Raw genomic sequence first — 23,645 nt, 5'->3', positions numbered from 1 at the left:
TCATCTATGATTTTCCTAATATATTGTGAAACCAATTATTAATTTCAATTTATTTATATTGGTATACATCATTGGGAAGATTTATTCATGTTTTTGGTAATTAATTCAACCTGGCATTATAAACAAAAAAAGTAAGATGGTATGGGGCAATAACCGGTAATGTTTTAGTTACTTGGATTTTCTAGTGTGTTTCTATTTTTTGTTATCAGATAGTTAGAATGAACTCAGTATAACTTCAGAACTTTGTAAAGTCAAAAAAATTTGCGCATTCGATACGGTTTACTTAATAATATTGAATCCTTATAATTTTTAAAATTAGCTTGGTATTATAATGTGTATCTTCTAACTAAACTTGAGACTGTTATTTTTATTGTCATTTATTATAAGAAGCCTAAGTTATCTATACTATAACTTAATTAAATTGTATTAATATATTTTTCTTTTTCTTAATCATCTATGATTTTCCCAATATATTGTGAAACCAATTATTAATTTCAATTTATTTATATTGGTATACATCATTGGGAAGATTTATTCATTTTTTTGGTAATTAATTCAACCTGGCATTATAAACAAAAAAAGTAAGATGGTATGGGGCAATAACTGGTAATGTTTTAGTTACTTGGATTTTCTAGTGTGTTTCTATTTTTTGTTATCAGATAGTTAGAATGAACTCAGTATAACTTCAGAACTTTGTAAAGTCAAAAAAATTTGTGTATTCGATAAGGTTTACTTATTAATATTGAATCCTTATAATTTTTAAAATTAGCTTGGTATTATAATGTGTATCTTCTAACTAAACTTAAGACTGTTATTTTTATTGTCATTTATTATAAGAAGCCTAAGTTATCTATATTATAACTTAATTAAATTGTATTAATATATTTTTCTTTTTCTTAATCATCTATGATTTTCCTAATATATTGTGAAACCAATTATTAATTTCAATTTATTTATATTGGTATACATCATTGGGAAGATTTATTCATTTTTTTGGTAATTAATTCAACCTGGCATTATAAACAAAAAAAGTAAGATGGTATGGGGCAATAACTGGTAATGTTTTAGTTACTTGGATTTTCTAGTGTGTTTCTATTTTTTGTTATCAGATAGTTAGAATGAACTCAGTATAACTTCAGAACTTTGTAAAGTCAAAAAAATTTGCGTATTCGATACGGTTTACTTATTAATATTGAATCCTTATAATTTTTAAAATTAGCTTGGTATTATAATGTGTATCTTCTAACTAAACTTAAGACTGTTATTTTTATTGTCATTTATTATAAGAAGCCTAAGTTATCTATATTATAACTTAATTAAATTGTATTAATATATTTTTCTTTTTCTTAATCATCTATGATTTTCCCAATATATTGTGAAACCAATTATTAATTTCAATTTATTTATATTGGTATACATCATTGGGAAGATTTATTCATTTTTTTGGTAATTAATTCAACCTGGCATTATAAACAAAAAAAGTAAGATGGTATGGGGCAATAACTGGTAATGTTTTAGTTACTTGGATTTTCTAGTGTGTTTCTATTTTTCTGTTATCAGATAGTTAGAATGAACTCAGTATAACTTCAGAACTTTGTAAAGTCAAAAAAATTTGCGTATTCGATACGGTTTACTTATTAATATTGAATCCTTATAATTTTTAAAATTAGCTTGGTATTATAATGTGTATCTTCTAACTAAACTTAAGACTGTTATTTTTATTGTCATTTATTATAAGAAGCCTAAGTTATCTATATTATAACTTAATTAAATTGTATTAATATATTTTTCTTTTTCTTAATCATCTATGATTTTCCCAATATATTGTGAAACCAATTATTAATTTCAATTTATTTATATTGGTATACATCATTGGGAAGATTTATTCATTTTTTTGGTAATTAATTCAACCTGGCATTATAAACAAAAAAAGTAAGATGGTATGGGGCAATAACTGGTAATGTTTTAGTTACTTGGATTTTCTAGTGTGTTTCTATTTTTTGTTATCAGATAGTTAGAATGAACTCAGTATAACTTCCGAACTTTGTAAAGTCAAAAAAATTTGCGTATTCGATACGGTTTACTTATTAATATTGAATCCTCATAATTTTTAAAATTAGCTTGGTATTATAATGTGTATCTTCTAACTAAACTTAAGACTGTTATTTTTATTGTCATTTATTATAAGAATATATAAATTTTTCTTTTTCTTAATCATCTATGATTTTCCTAATATATTGTCTCAAAGTAAATATTAATTTACACATTATTTATGTTGAGGTATACCATTGGGAGGATGTATCCATATTTTTGGTTAATACATCAGACAGACAATGCAAAAAAGTAAAAATCATATGGAACAATACCTGGCAAATACAGTAGATAGTGTAGCGCTTTGTCCTTTTTTTTAGTTCTTGCAACTACATTTTCACCGGCTTTCAAGCTTGATGTGGCCGTATTGTCACATTGTAACAACTGTTTGTTTGCTCTATGAAGGTAACTATTGATACACAAACAAATCTCATAAGATGTCATTTAATTACAGCCCCATGGCATTCTTGTTTTTAAGTAATTTTATGTAACATTAGTGGACAGTACAAGTTTATCTAGTGTTCTAGTAGTTCTAGTGTAACATAAACATTCTCGTATAATACTTACAGTTCTTTGTTTTAAAGCAACTGAAATTGTATATTCAACACAATTCTGTTGCGTTATACATATACATCGAATAAAGTAGCGTTATAAAATTCTTTATTTATTTTGACAGTAAACTTGTTTAAATTATTACACGGGGTTTCGAGAACGAACTAACCAACACTGTCAAAAAACGATGACAATTTATTCAAAATTCTGTTGACGTGATGGAAGTATTACTGTCAACTTCAAAATGTCAGCGTGTACAGCAAAGATATCACAAATATGAATAACCTGAAAACAGATTGCATAGGGGTAGAATTTCTTTTTAAAATAATGATAAATAAATAACCTAAACACACATTCTGAAAAAATACGTGTATTTTTAAATGGAATAAAGAACGCGCCCTACATGGTATTGTAAAAAATGAGACAATTATGACATTGAATCTATTTTTTGCAGCATAAAAAATAAGAATGTTTTAATACAATGTAAATGGTTCAAAAATAATGAATAATTTCAGACATAAATCACCATATAAACTAATTTAAAATACACTTGGTATTAATAAATAAACTACTTTAACGTTTTAAATTGATTTGATAACGTTTAAAATCCAAACAAGTACTTAAATTAATGAATTAACTTGAATGTTATTTTTTTTATAGTAAAGTGACCTCCGATGACAGATATATGGCAATGAGATAAAGCATTTTATTAATTGAATGTTTAGTTCAAAATTCTTTAAATATTTTAAAATGGCTGTCGTATAAATATGGTTTTAGAATAATTGTTAAATTGAGTTTATTAATAATATTTGATATAACGATGATACTGTATATAGCTACTCAAAATTATTTTCCCAATCTACAAGGAAGCTATTTAAGAATAGGTCAATTAATTAAGAAGATAATAATACAATACATTTATATATCGGTTAAATATGTAGAAACATTTAACATTTATATAATACTGCAATTAAAACAGGTATTATCTACTTTTATTCATACAAATATACCATCTTGTGCATCCTAATTACATTTGCAAGACGTATTGAGGATTTATAAAAAGTGCATAAATAAGTGTCGTACTTTCAAGAAAAGAGATGCCATCAGTTTAGTAATGTAAAATTATGTGATTTGAAACATTATATTCTAAGATTTGACATGTGTCAACAACATAACCTTTAAGTATTAGGGATTTCATTTTAGTATCACAATTTTTTGTGAAACTAATTATTTTAAGTTTAAGTAAGTTAGGACGTTTTTTAGTTTTGAACTTACATGTAAACTTGGCTTGGACTACGAGCTAGTAAACTTCGGCAATTTCCGCCCCATTTTGCTTCGTTGGCAAGGAATACAACAATTAGAGAGTTACAATCAACAGAATGGCGCAGAATTTTAAAATTAAATATTTAAATTTTTAATAAAAAGTGTATAAATAAATAAACATAAATTTGTACGTATTTCTTTTTTTGCAGTAAAATATATTCTGAGAAAATGAAATTTGTACTAATATCAAAAATTTGAGTTTGAATTTAAAGGGATATATATTAACGTATATAATACAACCATTATAGCTCTTTAACGTTTTATAATTGGGGCAGTCGGTAGGATTCCGAGAGATCATAAGGCTGTTCTCTTTTGAAATCATTTAATTATTTATCATAGAGAGAAAAAAACCTAATATCAACACACCAGTTTGAGCTTGTTAACAAGCATTCAACAATTGAGCAGGTCTACAGAACAACAGATACTATATGTATGCGCAGCCATATTCTTAGATGTAGCACAAGCCTTCGATAAGGTTTGGTATGAAGGCCTTGTTCATAAACTACAGAAAATGTCATCAAAACATTACACCTAACTATTAAAATCGAACATTGCAGCCAGAATTTTTAGAGTTAAACAAGAACAAGTTTACTTTACAATAAAAGAAGCTAAAGAAGGTGTACTACAAGGAGTGTACTGGGGCCAGTACTTTATCTACTCCACCCTTGTGATATACCACAAACGGAGAATATTACGATGGCTACATTTGATGATGATACTGTGATTATAGCTGTCGGAGACAATAGTGAAGAAGCCACACGAAAATTACAACAGGCAAGTGACAATATAAATAATTAGACACAGGCTTGGAAAATAAAAATATACGAAAGTAAATCTGTGCATGTTCACTTCACCTACAATCTGGCCGTACAAGCACCAATAACATTAAATGTTACTATCATTCCATATAGCAACAACGCTAAATATCTCGGAATGAATCTTGATGCAAAACTTCGCTGGAAGGAACATATAAAGAAGAAAAGAAAAGAACTGGAGTTGAAATATAAGAAAATGTATTGACTAATTGGAAGAACATCACAATTATCAGTATATAATAAATTGATAATATATAAGCAAGTACTGAAACCAATATGTCCTGCAAAGAGTCACATAAACAAAACACAAATTTTTCAGAACAAAGTCCTGAAAAGTATTGTGGGTGCACCCAAATACTACAGGACTGACTACTTACATAGAGACCTTCAGATACACACAGTCAGTCAAGAAATCAAGAGAATTGCAAGGGGGCATGAGGAAAGACTCCATTCTCATGAGAATATTGAAGTATTGCAACTTTTGGATACCACCAGAGCAGGACTCAGACAAGTTGACAATCGTTTCGCAGTTACTCGAACCATTCTTTGTTGTGGCTTTCTAAACAACTCCATAAAAGCATAACAACGGGACCACCTCTGAAGTCCTCTTTCGAATAAAGAAATAATTTTGAAAATCGGTCCATCATTGACAGAAAAATCTGGGAACATACATAATAAAAAAAAATATACAGTCGAACATAGAACCTCCTCCACCTTTTTGAAGTCGCTTGACAAACCAAAACGATATTAAGTGTTAATATGACAATTTAAACGTCGTTCTTGGTGGCTAATCGTTTTCCCACCACGTTCGATCGCCGCTCAGACAAAGATAGAAACGTGTCATCAATTACGTAACCGCCGTGGTCTAATCCAGCCTCCCTCGCCGGCCGAGTCGTGGCAGCGTCGCGACGCCCCGATCCTTTCCAGCTCAGTCAGCGGTCGACGTCGTGTAGCGGCTGCAGCATGCTGAGGTGGCTGCTCCTAGTGGCGCTGGTGGCGGCCAAGCGTAGCCCCCCGCAGCACCAGGAATCTGTCATCGAAGAGGTCACGGCCAAACAGCTCGATCGCGTCCTCCAAGAAAAGGGATATGTCGCGGTCTTCTGGTGTAAGTAGAGCCTCCTCCTCTTCTTCTTCCTCTTCGCGGCATACAACCAGCGTCTCGCCGAAGTGCCCTCAAGCGCGTGTGATATCGAATCAGTGACGAAATGGAAAGGGAATCAGTGCGTAAGGTGCATCAGTGCAGTGGCTAAAATAACACCACGAGCTGTATTTGAATCATCAGACACCAACATCGTTTTTACAGCACCCCAAAAAAATTTTTCTTTCGGTTCAAAACGCGGAAATTGTGCATATATTATTGAAATGTTACATTCACAACCCGTGAGTATTATCCTGTCACACCACCACCGTCTGGATCAACCGTCATTGTGAGCTTGGAGCTAAATTAGAAAAAAATTACGGTTAGACTTTAAAAAAAGAAAAAATAGGACAGAAATACGGAAAAAACTTGCTTGTCCGAATACGCAAAGGCCAAAAATAAATTATTTGCGTAAGTCAGCGACGGTAAAAGGTTTCCAGAACTCTTCATCAGCCTATATACTTCCGATCCGAAAAAAATGAAATCTACCGAGAAGAAACTGTCCTCATCGTCCTGGCAGCGTTATTCCATCGACATAAACCTGAGCCGATCTCGGATTTCCCGAATAAAACATACGGTTAAAATAACCGGGTAAACAAAACCTTGCGGCTCATACATTGCCTCATTTGGTCGCGGTGTTATATGTCCTCCCGCATCAAAATGTTGGGATTCAGTGATGCAATCTGAAAATGAGTAAAATTCTCTGCCAGAACGTAGAGATGTGGCGGGTTTGAGTTTAAATGTGCGAGAGGCGAGCGAATTCGCACGGCAACGTTGCCGTTGTTACCGATTTTAGTATCCCCGCAATAAATATATATTTGTCGTTTATATTAGGGTTAGGGTTAACAAAAACAAGAAATACGATGCACAATATGGTTTCAAAGTATTCAAAATAACGATATGGTTTCCATTTTATCACTGATAAACAATATTACACCCAGCAAAACGCTTAATAACACAAACTAACATATAGTAATAGTGAAACATTATTTCTACTAATCTTATTAATAACTAGTTCGAGGTAAATAAACTAACACACTAAAATAGAGGGAAATATTATTTGTATTTATTTTATGGCGCGTTTACAATGTTCGTAAGTAATTAATAATAATCTTAATATCACCTATATTAAAGAAAATGTTCTATTTAACTACCATTAATGATTATAGATTCTGTCCTAGACTTTATTTATTTTAATCTGTGAAATTCTAATAATGCTAAAATAGTTACTTGATAGCAAAACACAAACATAAATAAGAAAAAGTAAAAGTAATGTTTATTTTTTACCTAAGACTGTTTGTAATAACATTGCACTGATTTTAGGGGTGAGGATTGGAATGTGACTCATTTTGTGACTCAAGGAACAGTCGTAATCATATGGCTTTTACTGTCCATCTATCAAAGTTGCATTCAACGTCAGCAGTATGCTCTAAATAACTACATAAAAGCATAATATTGATCCAAAATTGAAAAATCATTGTGCCACATCAAAAACATTGTTGAATGTCTACTTCTTAACCAATAGGCTACTGTTGTAGCCACAGGACTTGATGATCCTGATCAATGTCTTATTTTCGTCTTAGTTGATTTCGGGAAACAACAAATTTCTCATAAATGAAGCATTAAAATCGATGTTCCAGTGGATGATCCACTTCCTGGGTGATATTATTTTTATTTTGTTCCCATCTAGTTCTTAACAATTTTCGCAGATGCCTTATGTATGGTCATAATTGTATGGTCGGCAAGGACAGTGATCTCAGTCTCGCCAGTAACCAAACTGGGTAAGACCGGATGTCTTCTTGGATGATTTATAAGTTGGTTACTGGCAAATCGGTTTCAATAGGACCGTGGTTCAGAGACCACGTTAAACAGTATGTCCAATTCAAATAACCTCAAGTTGGTAAAAAGGACATTCTAAAATATAACGAAAAAAATATTGAAAGGGGATTAGGAAGGATCTTGTCGGTTCTTTTATTTCACTACATAGGGGAGAAGAACCAATAAGGGGTCTTCAACTGAAGAGGCAACAGGTGCTTTGTCGAGTTCCTTCTGATTTAACGGAGTCAGTGGCAACGTCGCAAAACTTTTCGATATTTAAAAATAAACCGGGAGATATCTGGTTGATCCCGTTCAGCCAAAGCCAAAGCATAATTGAGACTTTAAAAATAAAACAACTGCTTGTCGGTTTAGCGTGTGTAATGCCTTATTCATTTTTAACTTACATCTCGACTTTATAATCTCTAGGGGGGACTGTCATGGTGAAATATTTATCGGAAATGATTTAGTGAAATTAAATCACCATTTCTAGCATATATTGGTTGAATTACATAGATAAATAGATTGTATTCATAAATGTCTTATTAAAGCTTTTACATTTTAAGAAAATAATACCATGTATTTATTTATTATCTCGTTGAATATTTAATGTTCATTAAAATGCTAAGCTAACAATTAAAGGAACAAAAAATCGTCTAGTAAAATACTTTCCCATTGCCCGGTTTTAAATTATTAGATCTTTTATCTATAGAATAGTTGGTATAAATCCAAAAATTCGCAGATAATGTATAATGTCCCACGCGTTCTGGCAAAGGTTTCGATCTTTACACATTTTCAAACTCCGCTCTTAATGATTTATGCTATTGTATTTTTAAATTCACCTGTATCTTGCCGCTAAATATTCCTTAAGTAATAGAATTATAGCCGAAACATCGAATATTGATATTTGTAAAGTGTATTCGATGATATACACAAGCAAAATTCTTAATTCCATATCAGAATATTAGATAAACGCGTTTAATAACGGAGATATCGATTTCATTACAGAACTTGTTGGGTAAAAAGTAAATTCGGTTTTTCCTAAAAAATGGCTTGAAGCTCGCATGTTTTCGTTAATACTTATTTAACAACACCATAATATAGTAGCTTTTCCATAGCTGCGCTTCGAAAATTGAGATTCCAGGTCTTTTTCTTCATATATTGCAGTTTGGAAACATTTATATAAATTGAATACCCAAAAAGCTCCATACTTGATCTTCATATGAATTAACAATGAAAAATGCAATAAACCAAGTTTCCATGTGGATCTCTACTGAAACTAAACAAAATCGAGCTAGTTTTGACAGAAATTATGGTGAAAATTGTGATCAAAACTTTACAAACAGTTCTAAAGCCCCTATTGACGGCAAAGAAGGTGATGGCCTGATTGAAATAAGTTCATTATGGGCTGTTTGAAGCTTACCTTAACATCGATTCCTTGCTACCAAGAACTAATACAATTAAAGTAAACCATTCAAAAACGATCAAAATGAATTAACAGGGAAGGTGTAGTTTTCCATCATAGGAACGTAAAAGTATAAGCAATTTTTGAGGCATCCACCGTATAACACAAACCCTGCTCCATCTAATTACCATTTATTCCGGTCTATGTAAAATTTACGTATAAAGCTGACAAAAGAAGATGCGACTTATTGAACAGCGATACGATGCGACACTGGGGGTTTTTATCTATTAGAAAACAGCCACCCCGTCTCACTCATTCAGGTAGTTTTAAAACAGGTGGCCCTTTCACATGGCCGCGATAGTCAGAGACAGTCAGATTACATAACGTATATTTAGTTTGAAAGACGTGAAAACAATGGAAATAACTTTTCCCCGTTATACTAGAAGACAATGTCCAAATGAATTGTGCTTCTCATATTTCCTTTTTCGACGTCATCAAATATTGTAAAATTTATCATTCTCTAAAAATATTTCATAGATAGCGATACAAAATCTGTTTTTCGTTTATCTCTGTTCTTAGCTGTGTGAATCAGTCATTGTTTATGCCGTACCAAATATTAAGGAATAACAATAAAACAAATGGCAGGCTAACTGGCGGTGGAAAAATATCTGGAGGTGCTCCAAGTGATGTTTTACAGAGCATCGTCATTAATTTCCTACGTAAACCACTGATCACTGGATTATGATGTCGGATTGACGTTTGATAGTATCAAAAAAACGGCAGAGTTATCTATTTAACGCAAATAACATGTGTTTAATTCTACTTTATCCGTCAGCTTACCATCATCTAAGAGTTCAATCCTAACCGCAACTAAATATTTAGGGATGGCTCTAAATCGTCTAATGTCCCAGACAGATAACTGATATTATCTTACACTCTATTATTACTTTTATTTATGCTATCTATATGTCTAACAATAATTAAATTAATGTATTTTAATGATCCATTGCTACTTCTTCTAGGAGATTTATATGTTATAGGTTTCACGACTTCCTCTTGGTTACTAGAGTTTGTAAATTGACCCTTTATATGCTGATAGCTCTTGTAAATAAAAGTAATAAACTGCTCTTTAGCTTATTGAATTTATCAAATAAGATTTTAATTTTTATTATGAAATATGTTCTGTATGTTTGTAGGATCCGCAGTTTGTTGATTCTTTTTCGATTTTGTCTTCCCATTGACTAGTTATCGTATCTCTTCTGAATACACCTTTAATGATGTCTTCATGAAGTATTCAACTTCTTCTGGCTTGGACAATGGTGTAGAGATGGTGACTCTATTGTAATCAATATTTGTCGGTAAAAAGGGTTATAGCTGTCTATTTTAATATATTTTCTCTTGAGGTTAACATAATGACTGAAAGCTCTCTTCTAATTATATTAAAGTAGTTTTCTTATAATAAAAAATCTAATAAATCACACATTTTAAATATATTAATAAACCAATAGGCTGGATTACTTGTTGAATGGTTATTATAGCTTCTTACTTGAGTTTCTTGTCTTCTTTTTTTACCTTTTGTTGTGGTTAATATCTGCAATCTATATGTTTACAATTAAAGCTTCATCCAACGACAAATATTTCTCCCAAGTGGTTGTGTGTGATATGATATTCTCGTTTTTTCACGAAATATTTTGGTGGGCAGTATGCTGTCCAATTTTTAGTTTTAAATTTCACTGTCTTTGTTCAAATTACTCTTAACAAAGTAGACGCTTGCTTTACGTGAAAATCTTCATAGTGATATTTTCTTTTTCATATTGTAATTTTTACAAATTTCATAAAAAAATTGCATTGAACTTTTAGCTGTACTCAATTTAATTCCTTATTTTTCAGATACAAGAAGCTGTACAACATGCGACAAAGTTCTCGAAGAGTTAGAACAAATAGACGATGATACAGACTCCTTTGGGGTAGATTTCGTGAAGATTAACGACAAACGAGTAGCCAAGCAGTATGGAATTACCAAATTCCCCGCCCTCACTTATTTCAGAGAGAAACAACCGATCATTTATGAAGGTAAGTACATTTAAATATTTTTCTATTTGGAACATGCTATAGCTTGTTCAACAAAACAACCTATACACGTCATAGGTGATACCAATTTCAATTTGTAGAAACGTAAAATTCATTTAAAACTCGAAGCGAATTGTTCTCTCTAATTGTATGCTAATTGAAAAGAGTTAGATTGCTGTCTGATGTATGTAACGCCGAATACAATAACCGGATTAGTCTATATGTTGCCAAATGTCTGCAAAATTCTGCAAAATATTAGTGTGATAATTGGAGGTTATAAAACGACAAATATTGTAAACCAGAAGTCAAATTTGAAGCGGCAACATTGCAACGTGGTGAAGTAATACATTTTGACATGACGCGCATCGACTGCCTTATTGAACGGGCTACATAACTTTAAGCTTTTTAAATATATATGTTCATACATATAATGTTCCTACTTATATAACGACAAATTGTGTCATTTTTTTATTCACACTTCGTGTGATATCTGATATTAAAACTGATTATACATTTTAATATAATGCGTATCTACTATCTACTCCAACCTACTATAAAGATTGATATTTTTCTAACATCATTTTAGAGTATAAAATGTGACTTTGTGGTTTAATGCAGTAAAATGACTAGACAAAAGTTGTGAATAAAAGGGATCAACGAAAAAAACTCGGTACTAAACAAAGGTACCTAAATTATTTTAACGTGAGTGCCCAACATTTGCTTGACATTGAAATTCTTGTAGTTTCTATAGAGTTGACTAATATATTCGAATATATATAGATTTTTTTCACCATCCTATGATGGCTTGTTGTTTTGTTCAACATAAGAAAGGTACTTGCACATCTAATGCATTTATTTTTATTACAACTTGAAGATATTTGAATGTATCTTCAAGAGTTTGAGTTTATCGGTAATGTGGGTCATCCTTGAATGAAAATTGGGATGAGTGTGAGAGAGAGAGAGAGATAGCGAAAGCTCCCGGTGCGTGGGCTATTTATAAAATTTCCACCTCGGTGGTTCCTAACCCGTCTAAAAATATCACAATTTATTTCTTGCAAAGAATAGAGAACATTTGTGCTTTATTTTTCATGCATTCTTTTAACTTGTTTGGGACTATGTAAATATTCACTTCCAATTAGCAAAAACAGATCGATGAAAACAATTATCTTATTATCTTGCTACAGTTTTATATATTCATAACTTGTAATAGGTTGCTCTAAAATTTTGTTGTTTATAAAAAATGGCACTATTACGCACTTTATATTTTATAAAGAAGCTTTCTGTATCCGTTGTTTTATGTTTACGGCACACTTTTTACCTTTTTGATACACTAGTGCTATATTTTCCTCTCTCCAGTTTACATGCAACTTTTTTCATTTCTTCGGACACAAACATCGTTCTTATCTTCTATGTGTGATTTTGATTACATTATTTTTCTTCCATGTTGATTTCTCAGCCTTTTTTGACATTTGTATTCATCGTTCAACAATTCTCTTTTTGTGTTTTTTGACCCACATCGATACAAAATTAGGGATGTTAAGTTAAAATTTGGTATCATTCATATGTCAGGTCAGGATTTAGAGCAGATGTACCATTAACTTTATCTAACTCAGCTTTGATCGGACTCGATGTTAATAGCTTTACTGCTATACTATATATATATATATATATATATATATATATATATATATATATATATATATATATATATATAATTACTTACTATATAGTATACAAAATAAATGTAAGATTATTAGGAGGCAAAAGTATTAATATAAACAACTGTTAAATCCCATGGTTTTAACATTTCTACACAAAATAACAGTTTTTCATTAAGTATCTTCAATTTATTTAGGGTATATAGATGCTAATCACTTTCGCTTTATGACTCATTACTTTTGTTGTTTGATTTGAGAAAACCTGTTACCGAAGCCCATCAAACACTTTTAGAAACATATGGCGATGCTGCCCGGCCATAAATAAATTAGCCGTTTCTGTTTGAACGATTTAAAAGTGACGATAATGTGACGTGAAAACTTTAAAATAATTAGTGGCAAGACTTATTAAACAAAACTCACAAAGAACATTCATACAGAGTTGATCAATCAACTATTTCTAGGCGTTTATACACGATATCATTTCAAACCATTTCGACATCGCGGTTTCACTGCTTGTCGTGCAAAAAAAGAATAATTCTGTGACGTATTGTGAGTGACGATGAAAACTAGATGTACTACTACTATTCCAAGCGTAAAAAGTCATGGGTTAGTCAAGGAGAGCCATCCATATCGACATCGAAGCAGAATATACATGGCCAAAAAGTCTTGAAGCTATAGATATGATGGGATCAGCAAGTTGTAGTGTATTATGGAGTGCTAAAACCGAATGAAGCTGTTACTATAGATACCTATGTCTATCGACATCAATTGAACAAATTGAACCACGCACTATTACAAAAAAAGGATTATCAATATCTGGTAATAAAAGTCAACATCTTACGTGATCACGCTCGACCGCATTTTGAAAGAATTGTGAAGCATATATTGTTGCTCCTGGAATTGTACAGTGAATGGGTACTCACTGTACTCACCAAGCATAGCACTAGCACACTATCACTTGTTCAGATCAGCAGCATACCTTTGTTGGTACATGATTTCTAAATCATAAAGGAGTCCGAAAATAGATCGGTGATTAGAGTGCTGCCAAATCATCGTCTTAATGGAAAGTATTTTAATTAATACACATTAAACCAAGTTTTCTCAATAAGGTATTTTTAAGTGAAAAGATGACTAGAATACATACAAAAAGGGCTGAGTTAAATGGCAATAGGTAAATATCTTCTATAAACACACTCAATTTTTTGTTGAAATTTTTAATCTCAATGCGTATGTTTAATGCTATGGTACATTATGGTTAAATATGATCGAAATAATTGCAACATATCTTATATTATTATGTTTAAGTAAGTTTTATCAATTTTTTACAAAGTTAAACTAAAAAAAATGTCAGAAAAACAAGAAATAGTAATAACTATAGTCTGTTCAAAGTTATTTTATACACAAGTCATTTAAATTTGTGACATCAAAACGTCGCAATGTTGCCGCATCAACTCTGAGTTTTAGTTCAGTTTGGCTTTGACATACAACAACATACTAATCTAAATAAAATAATTGAACAAACATTTTATCAAATATAATTTATTATAAAATTGTAATACATCTAAAAACTACAGTTAATTATACAGCCACAATATTATCCAATATATAGCCTCTTATCACCTCTTACATTTCAAAAGTTTTGCATACGTTTGAAACCAGACGATTTTGACAGGCTCATTCGTTTGCATGTTCGAACTAATCAGATAGCATTGTCTCTTTTTAACTAGAACAAAATGAGAAGAAAAATATTGTCTGATTCTATGTAAACGAATTTACAAATTGCGACAGGAAATACATTAAACATCTTAATGACGTTTGTACAAAAAAACTTTGAATATACTATATCTAGATTATTTAAGGAAATATTAATTTAAGAAACAAAAACAGTAAAAACTTATACTTAAACTTACTTAAACTAATTTAATTCAATATGATTAAATATAAATTTACAATATTCGTAGAAACTAATAAATAACCGAATAAAAACTGAACAATTTTCATAGTCAAGGGTGAAGCGTCCATCTAGTTAAAACTCAATATATTTATTTGACTGAAAGAAATAATATTTTTCGCGAGAAGAAAAATTCGAAAACATCTTTAACTATTCTAATTAATCGCATTTCTGTTATTGTAAAATCGAGTGCGAAATTTATATCATTCAATATCGTTTGTACTATGAAAAACGACCAACAAATGTTCGCCATATATTACGCAAAAATTTGTTGGTTTTATGTTTAAATAAATAAATCCCAATCTATTTGAAATGAAAATAACTTTATAGTTTACTGCGTTGTTTTATGAGAATATTGATATCGATATAAGGTTGGAGAAAAAGGGTTTTTTTTTCTAATAAATGCTTTTAAAGTCATATATCACTTGTAATACGTATTCAATGAAGTCATATTATACACCCTATAGAATATTTTAGATAAAAGGGTTGGGTCATCAAAAGTTATTGCGTTTGAAAATGGAGATTCTAAAAGGTTGTTTTTGTCATATTTTGCATTTTTGTCAGTGTTCATAATTGTAGTGCTCGTTTTCATTTCAAAAATGTTAATGTTAAAGAAACACTTTGCTTTTAGTCGCTCAGTTGGTGAAAATGTCGTTGAAATTCTTAAATTTTTTTTTTCGAATATGTCCATAAGAGAATTTTTCAAATTATTTAAAATTTTTCTTGAAGATTTAATTGTTTCAGTGATGCTGCATTTAGAAGTTTTTTTTCTTTGAAAAACGCATTTTTCTCAACTTGTAATGAACCAATTTACTTGAAATCTGGTGAATCCTTGCCTATACATTAATCTATCGTATCGTATAAAATTACATCAAAAATGGATACAATAAATTATTAATTGATATAAGAAATAAAATATAGATTTTTACTTTTTTTTTAAAGAATCGGAAATACCTAAAAAATGATAAGAAAGTTTATCGTTTTCTCAAACTGCGGTAAAATAAAAAATCATTAATAGTACCAAAGTACGCTCAATGATCAATATAACTGAAAACTTAAGCTTGCTTATCAATACAACAAAAAAAAAATCATGACAATAGCACCACACACACCCAAAATTTCAAAATTTCCTTTATTTTTTAACACATTTGTATTGTGCTGTCTTGGCAAACCTATTTTTTCTATAAACTAAGTCTTTTCTCGAGATGATCCACATTAGCAGCTAATTCAAAATCAGTTCGAAGGAAATTAATATCCAAAATGACGCAAGAATTGGTTTGTCACACTACAAATTAAAATTTTTATTTAATATGAGTGTATTTCAAGGAAATCGAAATTTGCATCACAATCATTAGAGCCGTTTCCCAGACCGTCTTGGAATATAGAAGATTTTTTCATTTAATAGAATAGGACATATACAATTTTATTAAGATATTAAGGTATAGTGATCATTGACCTAAAAATCAGCAAAATTATTAAAAACCGTAAACTGATGGCACATATAAAAATACTGTATTCTTGATATATAATCATGGCCCACTATAAATAGAATAAACACGCTGAACAAACGTGAACCAATAGACGTACTATGTGAATATGAGATATAAGAAAAAAATGTCAAATTTAATTCAGTTTTATAGAGCTTTGAAGTTTATATAGCAAAATAATGTATAGAAATTAAAAGTAAAAAAACATCTCAAGATTTTCGTAGTATAAATAATTCATTACTTACAGTATGGACGGTTGTATAACATTAATATAGTTATTTAATTATATTGACTTAAATTCATACATAAAAAAAATGAGGGAGTGTTTAATATTTAGAATTATTTAATTCAGATTAGAATATATCGTCATATAATACTTAAAACAAACGATATATATTATAAATAACAACAAAACTAACATATAATATAAAATATAATGTCGAAATATGATGCTGAAAATACAAACTATTTTCTGTTTGATTAAACGTTGTCGGAGTACTTAGTTATAATTAACGATAATCTGTTTCCAGGGGACTTGATGGACGAAGAAAATGTTTTAGACTTCCTTACCAGTTTAGAAGCCATGGATTTACCCGACAGAATAGAAGAAGTTAACGCTAAAATCCTAGAAAAGATAGTACAAGAAACCGATTTTGTTGCCGTACTATTTTGTAAGTATAAACTGTGTTTTGGATTAACGTATTTGCATATCTCTCATCTTAATACGAATTATTTATCGATAATAATCAGTATTAATTTTTTTCTATTAAAAATACATAAACTGCTTTAGGGTCAGCATTAATAACTTCAATAACTCAAATATACTCACGATAGGTGGTACAAGTCACAAAACAAACAATCAGGAGAAAATCAGGAAAAGATTCCGCTTGTACTTGATTAAACTATCTCACCTGCTATGTTCACGATATGTACTAGAGTATGATAAAAAGTTCTCAGCCTGAAAGAGTGCTATTTTAGTCAAAAATTGCTTTATTTTTCTACGTAATTTATCTACTACAACTACAATATATCTAACCCCCATACGACAGCATTCAGTCAAGTGTTAACTCAAGTTTGCAAATCTATAGTTAGTTTCACTATCTATTCTTTCGCCGGGTCCTCGTGCCCAATAACGGCTGCCCGATCAGCGGGTACCATATCCCCAACTTTAATGCAGTAGCAGTAGCGATCCGCAGGGGTCAACTGTAAGGCGGTTTCGGTTTAGTGTATTGGTAAGCCCAGAGGCAGTCTCACATAACCAGGTCCAACTTGTCACTCCAGGGCAAGTTTCCGCGACAGGTATGCGTCGAGGCATTCCACTGCCTGGTTTTAGACCAGAACAAAAACAAATATATTTGATCGAATCAGCGTTTCTTCAACATTAAAATATTCATCTATGACTACCTTAACTTCCTCATTATATACGAAGCGCTTAAAGTTTGAGAACAGATTGGAAGACTGAGGATACCAAATCAGAAGATTACGGGAATCATATACCCAAAATACGTTGACTATAATATTTCCCACTCTTGCTATCAATTTCCTTTTCTTTGACGCTAAACTACCGTATTCCACCCATCGCTTTTACTCCTGATTTATGATGACAAATAGCCACCCAAACTCGGTAGGATCCCCAATGAATCGGTGCAAAGATTGCTGGGATGAGAGCTTTCGCATTCCTAATAATTTGTACAAGATATTTCGCAACCTTTAATCTCTCCAATCTTCGCAATCTTGTTACCATCTCTTTGCCAGACTGAGAACTTTTCATCCTACGCTGGTAGTATCATCTGTTATTCGTTCCAACTAGTTCTGAATTGATTTTTCTATATAACATTTTTTTAATATGAAGAATCTCGTTTAAAAAACGAAGTTAGAAGAATACTAGAAGTTTTTAAAATTAAATATCCAATCATTACTCCTTTATATTCATCTTTGGATTAATAGCATTTTAAATTCATGGTAAAAACATTATACAATTTTACTCTTTCAAAAATGTTCAGTAGGAGAACTAAATCTGCAGTACAAACAAAACACATTGAACAGTTTTCAGACTTACATAAAATAACATAATAATAAAATACTAGGTTGTTCAATAAGTCATGTCGTTAGATAAGCAAAACGCACATTTAGGGTTAGAAAGATATTTTATTTTAACTGTGAATCTTAATAGATTTGTCATAACCATTTTGTTCAATTAAAATCGTTGATTGAATTATTTGGGATATGAGAATATCCAGAAATTAAAGGGAGCTAAATATAGCGAATAATTACAAATTTGGAGTTAATCCTCAAGATTACTGGAGATGAATATCTCTGGAACCACGTTCTAAAATATTGCTTTGATTCAAGATCATTCTTAATAATAAAATTTCTTGTTATTGAATTTATTGTTATTATGTTATTATATATATTGTTACTAGTCATTGCCGACTAATCTAAAATTTATCTATACAATAGTTTAAATCTTGGTATATAACACGTCAATTGAAAAGTCCCCGGCCTACAATAGTAAAACACAATTTTTTGCCAAAATTAGTTTTTTTATTCAACATAATTCCCATCAAGGGTGATACATTAATTATAGCGACCCTCCAACCTTTCGATACCATTTTTATAATACGATTTGTCCTTTGCTTCAAAATAGGCCTCAGTTTCGGCGATCACTTTTTCATTCGTAAGCAATTTCTTTCCAGCCAGCATTCTTTTGAGGTCTGAGAAAAGGAAATAGTCGCTGGGGGCCAGATCTGGAGAATACAGTGGATAAGAGAGCAATTCGAAGCCCAATTAATTGATTTTTGCCATCGATTTTACTGACTTGTGACACGGTGTATTGTCTTGGTGAAGCAGCACTTTCTTTTCCTTCAAATGCAGCCGTTTTTCGTCGATTTCGTCCTTCAAACGATCCAATAACGCTATGTAATAGTCGCTGTTGATGGTCTTTCCTTTTTCAAGGTAGTCAATGAAAATTATTCCATGCGCATCCCAAAATACAGGCGCTATAAGCTTGCCAGCCGACAGTTGCGTTTTCCCACGTTTTGGAGCGGGTTCATCGTGTGCAGTATACTCGGATGACTGTCGATTGGACTTCGGAGTGAAATGATGGAGCCATGTTTCATCCATTGTCACATATCGACGAAAAACTCGAGTTTATTATGCTTGATGATCTTCAAATACTGCTCCGAATTATCAACTCGTCGTTGTTTTTGGTCAAAAGTGAGCTCGCGAAGCAACCACTTTGCACAGAGCTTTCTCATATCCATATATTCGTGAATGATATGATGTACACGTTCCGTTGATATCTTTGGAGTATCTGCTATTTCATTCAATTTCAATTTATGGTCGTTCAAAATCATTTCGTAGATTTTTTAATATTTTCGTTGGTAACAACCTCTTTTAGCCGTCCACTGCGTTCACCGTCTTCGGCGCTCATTTCACCATGTCTAAGCTTAGCATACCAATCCTTGATGATTGATTTTCCTGGGGCAGTGTCCGGAAACTCGGCATCAAGTCAAGGTTTTGCTTCAACTGTATTTTTTCCCTTCAAAAAGCAATATTTTATCAACACGAGAAATTCCTTTTTATCAATTTTTTTCACAATAACAAAAGTTGCTTCACTCAAAATGCTATAATTCACAAACTAATGATCCGACACTATTAACATGAATATTGAGTTAAATGTACAATAAAACTGCTGTTTGATCATAAGTCTCCAAAAAGGTAGTCACAAAGAAAGAATTGCGTTTCCCGTCACTATATAATCCAGATCTCGTCTCCAGTAACTACTGGCTTCTTCAGACCTCAAAAAAAAGTTCCAGTGGAAAATATTGGTTCAAATACTTTGGTTATGTACTTTTGTTTTGATTTACGTTAAATTATCTATAACTGGGGAGATAACAAATATACAAATATCATATTTTTTTAACACAAGGCTTATTGGACAACCTATAAGATGTTCCTCAGTTATTCATCATTTTATATAACAAACAATAGTTATAACTAAACATACAGTATGGTTTAATCAAAATTCTAATCTTTATTTTTGGTTTGAATAGTAACTAATATAGTTTATGACACATTTATACCATAGGTCCAGACGCCGAAACATGTCAGAAAGCTGGAACCAGTAAGTAGACGTAAACACATACATGATTCCTCGTGGTTTAATGGTTTCACTGATTTTCAACACCCTCCCTTGAACTTGAAATGGTGTAACTTCACTTAATCTTTTAATTTATGTTTACTATTTCACCCACTAATTTCACTCTTCTTTTACGATCTTCTGCTTCTGGTTTATTTGCACCTATTTCTGATTTTCACTAATAAGTTTTAATAATTTTATTCTTCGAGTAGTTTAAAATTATGTAGGTTCTTTTTTCCAAACCCAATTTAACAATGCCAGTATTTTTTTACATTTTAAATTCAAAACGAACTCGATAGATATTTTAATAACGAGAAACTCTATAGATGACCTGTTCTATCTGATTATTTTCTCTAATACTACTCAGTAAGAGAACTTTACATGTGATATTTTGAAAATACTACATTGTATTAAATCTGAAACAAAAAGTGAATAATTAAATATTATTAGAAACAATTAATGGAGAATTATGAAACTGTATAAAAATATACTAATTAATAAATATCTTACCAATAATAAAATAAGAAAATAATTGCCCTAAATTTGAACAGTCATATGGAAATACTTTTAACTGATAATAATCAATCTTAATGTTCTTCTTATAGTAGATGTATTTTTTATAAATTATAAAGTAGCTTACAAGGTGTTATAAATGTAAAAATATATTTACAATGCAATGCCACAGAAAGTGTAGTAACAATTATGTTTATAACCGTAACGAAAATATCTAAAATGGATCACAAGGCATAACATTGTTAATAATATAATTTGTGCTGGTGTTAAAATAATGCTAATATTGTTGACAATAAGCGTTGGGCGATTTAAAAACATCTCATAGAGTTTATTTCCAATTGCCATAGCGAAAGCTTGTGTAAAATCGTTACATGAACATACATGCAGAAAATAATATAAAATATTACTAAATTCTCCTATATTTATATGCGAAAAAATGTTTAATGTTTTATTGAATTTATTGATAAATACATTAAAACTTACAACTACGAAATCATTTGTTGAGCAAAAAAGGCACTTTTCCTGTGTTCTCTATATTTTGAAATTGATAGAAAAATCATGATTCAAATAGGACTTATATTATAAAAAAAAAGTTCTTTCATTGATAGAGAAGACACATTATTTTTTCAAAATTAATATGCATATATCTGTTTTTATTTGACAGCTGAATATACCATTCGACAAAGGTTTTTTTATATAAATAACTTAACCGTACACACTAAACAAAAAAAACGAAATTACTTATTGTCCAACTTAATAAAACAGTGTTATCGAAATTGAACTATAGCTCTGCGTTTATTACTCTATATTACTTTCAAAAGAAAGGCTTTATTCCATAACCATATAGAGAAATTTTCTTCTTCTTGAAAGATTTCCTTCTTAGTAAATTAATTAAGGTATATTGAAAGGGAATCATTATTCTACATGGGTAACGCTTAAAATATAGTTAAAAATTACCACATTGTGAATGTTATTTAATTAAAAGCTTTTCTTTCTTATTTGGGTGCTATATCATAATAATACATTGAGAAGAACCATATGTCTCTCGCGTAAAAGCTTATTTAAAGTGTAAAATTTAAAGGCCATAAAAATCTAAATATACCTGACTTGCATCTTAGTAACCTTATCCACGTTTAGGAATTACGTGCCAAGAATATTTCATTTCGATTATAAAATAGATATATTTCGAAATAAAAACTCCAAATCAGAGATAATGTTGCCTCGACTTACAGAAAAACGTATTAGTCATTTATAATAATACAATTTTTATATATTTCATCAACATCACCATTTTCAGACCATTTTTTTAAATTAATTACACATTACGTTAGATATGTACAATCTTAATTTAAAAATTAATGTATTACTATTATTAATATAATAATAATGTATGATTAATAAATACATCAGTATGTATTTCCCAAATTAAAATAAAATTAATAACTTAAGCTAAAGTTAAGAATACACTTATAAATTATATAAGTTCGTGTGGTTTGGTTCGCTTCAATGTTCTGATTTCCTACCTGTTGTCCAGTAACTGTATTGCTTCCACGTTGCTCTGATTTAGCAACCTTATTTCATTAACTGATTCTGCTTAAGGAATCGGGCATCCGTCAAGTGATATAATTAGGTTTTTGTCATTTCGTCGCACAATCAAAAATAGAAAACCAATTCTGATACTGGCGTTCACTTAAGTACTCATCACCATAGACACCACAAATTTTTGATAAGCTTTCGCTGAGTTATTTCTATTTGGCAATTAAAAAAGCAAAATATGACAAAGACTATTCTCTGATCTGGATTGAAAATTTGCATTTTCAAAAAGCAATACGTTTCGACTGAGTGAAAATATGACGTTACATTTTATCTAAAATATTCTATGGGCTGCTACCCCAGGCGCTATAACATAGTTTTACTGAATAAGTATTACTAGAAATATATGTGGCTTTCTAGTCATCAGGAAACCCCGATTTTTTTTCTCAATGTTATATCTTAATATAAGTTAATGAAAGTATGACGCTACTTTTATATCTAAAATGCTCTATTGGCTGTTACGCTTCAAAGGAGTTATTCATAACTTTATTGAATATAAATATTGAAATATATACAGGGGATAGACAAAATAAAATGACTGCTATGCAATATAGTATATCTTGTTAGACACTTGATGATTGGAAGAATGTGGTACGGTATAATGTATCATCGTTTATATTGTTTCTTACAAATGGCCGGGTTTATGTGTAGAGAATGCCAAAATAAATCTACATTCCGCATTTCCTGCTTCCCACAGCTGGTTCCCTCATTTACATCACCGGTCAGCTTACTGAGAATGAAAGTTCTTACTATAAAGTGGGGCGAAAGCCCCGTTATGCTTGACGCAATTTCCGCTGAGTGTCAATAATGCAACAATTATTATATCAATAAACATTGCCACTATTTCTGTTCGTTCTTATATTACGTATATTTGCCATATATAAAATTTGGACTTCTACACAACACAATGGTTATTAACTGAGCTATACGTCACATAACCGAGGTAGCTATACTTTTGCCCCACCTTATATAACTGACATATTGCTGCAAATACTCTCATATTCCAAGATGATGAAGTGCCCATACACTCAGCCAAAAAGGTCCAGTCTTAGTTTGAGATGCATCAGAATATCATCGGACATCCTCCCTGACC

At 30.9% G+C, this 23,645-nt stretch overlaps 1 protein-coding gene across 5 annotated transcripts in view; it reads left to right on the top strand.

The window, feature by feature from the left end:
• Positions 1–5,631: 5,631 nt before the first annotated feature.
• The window catches only part of hlk (hulk), a 50,135-nt gene continuing 32,121 nt past the window's right edge, over positions 5,632–23,645 (top strand). For 3 of the 5 annotated variants that reach the window (XM_076402547.1, XM_076402545.1, XM_076402543.1), the window contains exons 1-4: positions 5,632–5,886; positions 11,030–11,212; positions 16,836–16,976; positions 20,396–20,431. In XM_076402547.1, the coding sequence (XP_076258662.1) occupies positions 5,745–5,886; positions 11,030–11,212; positions 16,836–16,976; positions 20,396–20,431 (502 nt within the window). In that variant the 5' untranslated portion in view covers positions 5,632–5,744. The remainder of the gene's footprint in view (positions 5,887–11,029; positions 11,213–16,835; positions 16,977–20,395; positions 20,432–23,645) is intronic. The other 2 variants (XM_076402546.1, XM_076402544.1) reach the window with 1 other exon arrangement.

This window comes from Rhynchophorus ferrugineus, unplaced genomic scaffold (assembly GCF_030347505.1).
Source record: "Rhynchophorus ferrugineus isolate W39M unplaced genomic scaffold, kcgeb_rfMv2 rfM4, whole genome shotgun sequence".
Classification (NCBI taxonomy): domain Eukaryota; kingdom Metazoa; phylum Arthropoda; class Insecta; order Coleoptera; family Curculionidae; genus Rhynchophorus; species Rhynchophorus ferrugineus.
Note: the sequence above shows the minus strand (reverse complement) of the source record. Positions and strands in the feature narration are given on the sequence as shown.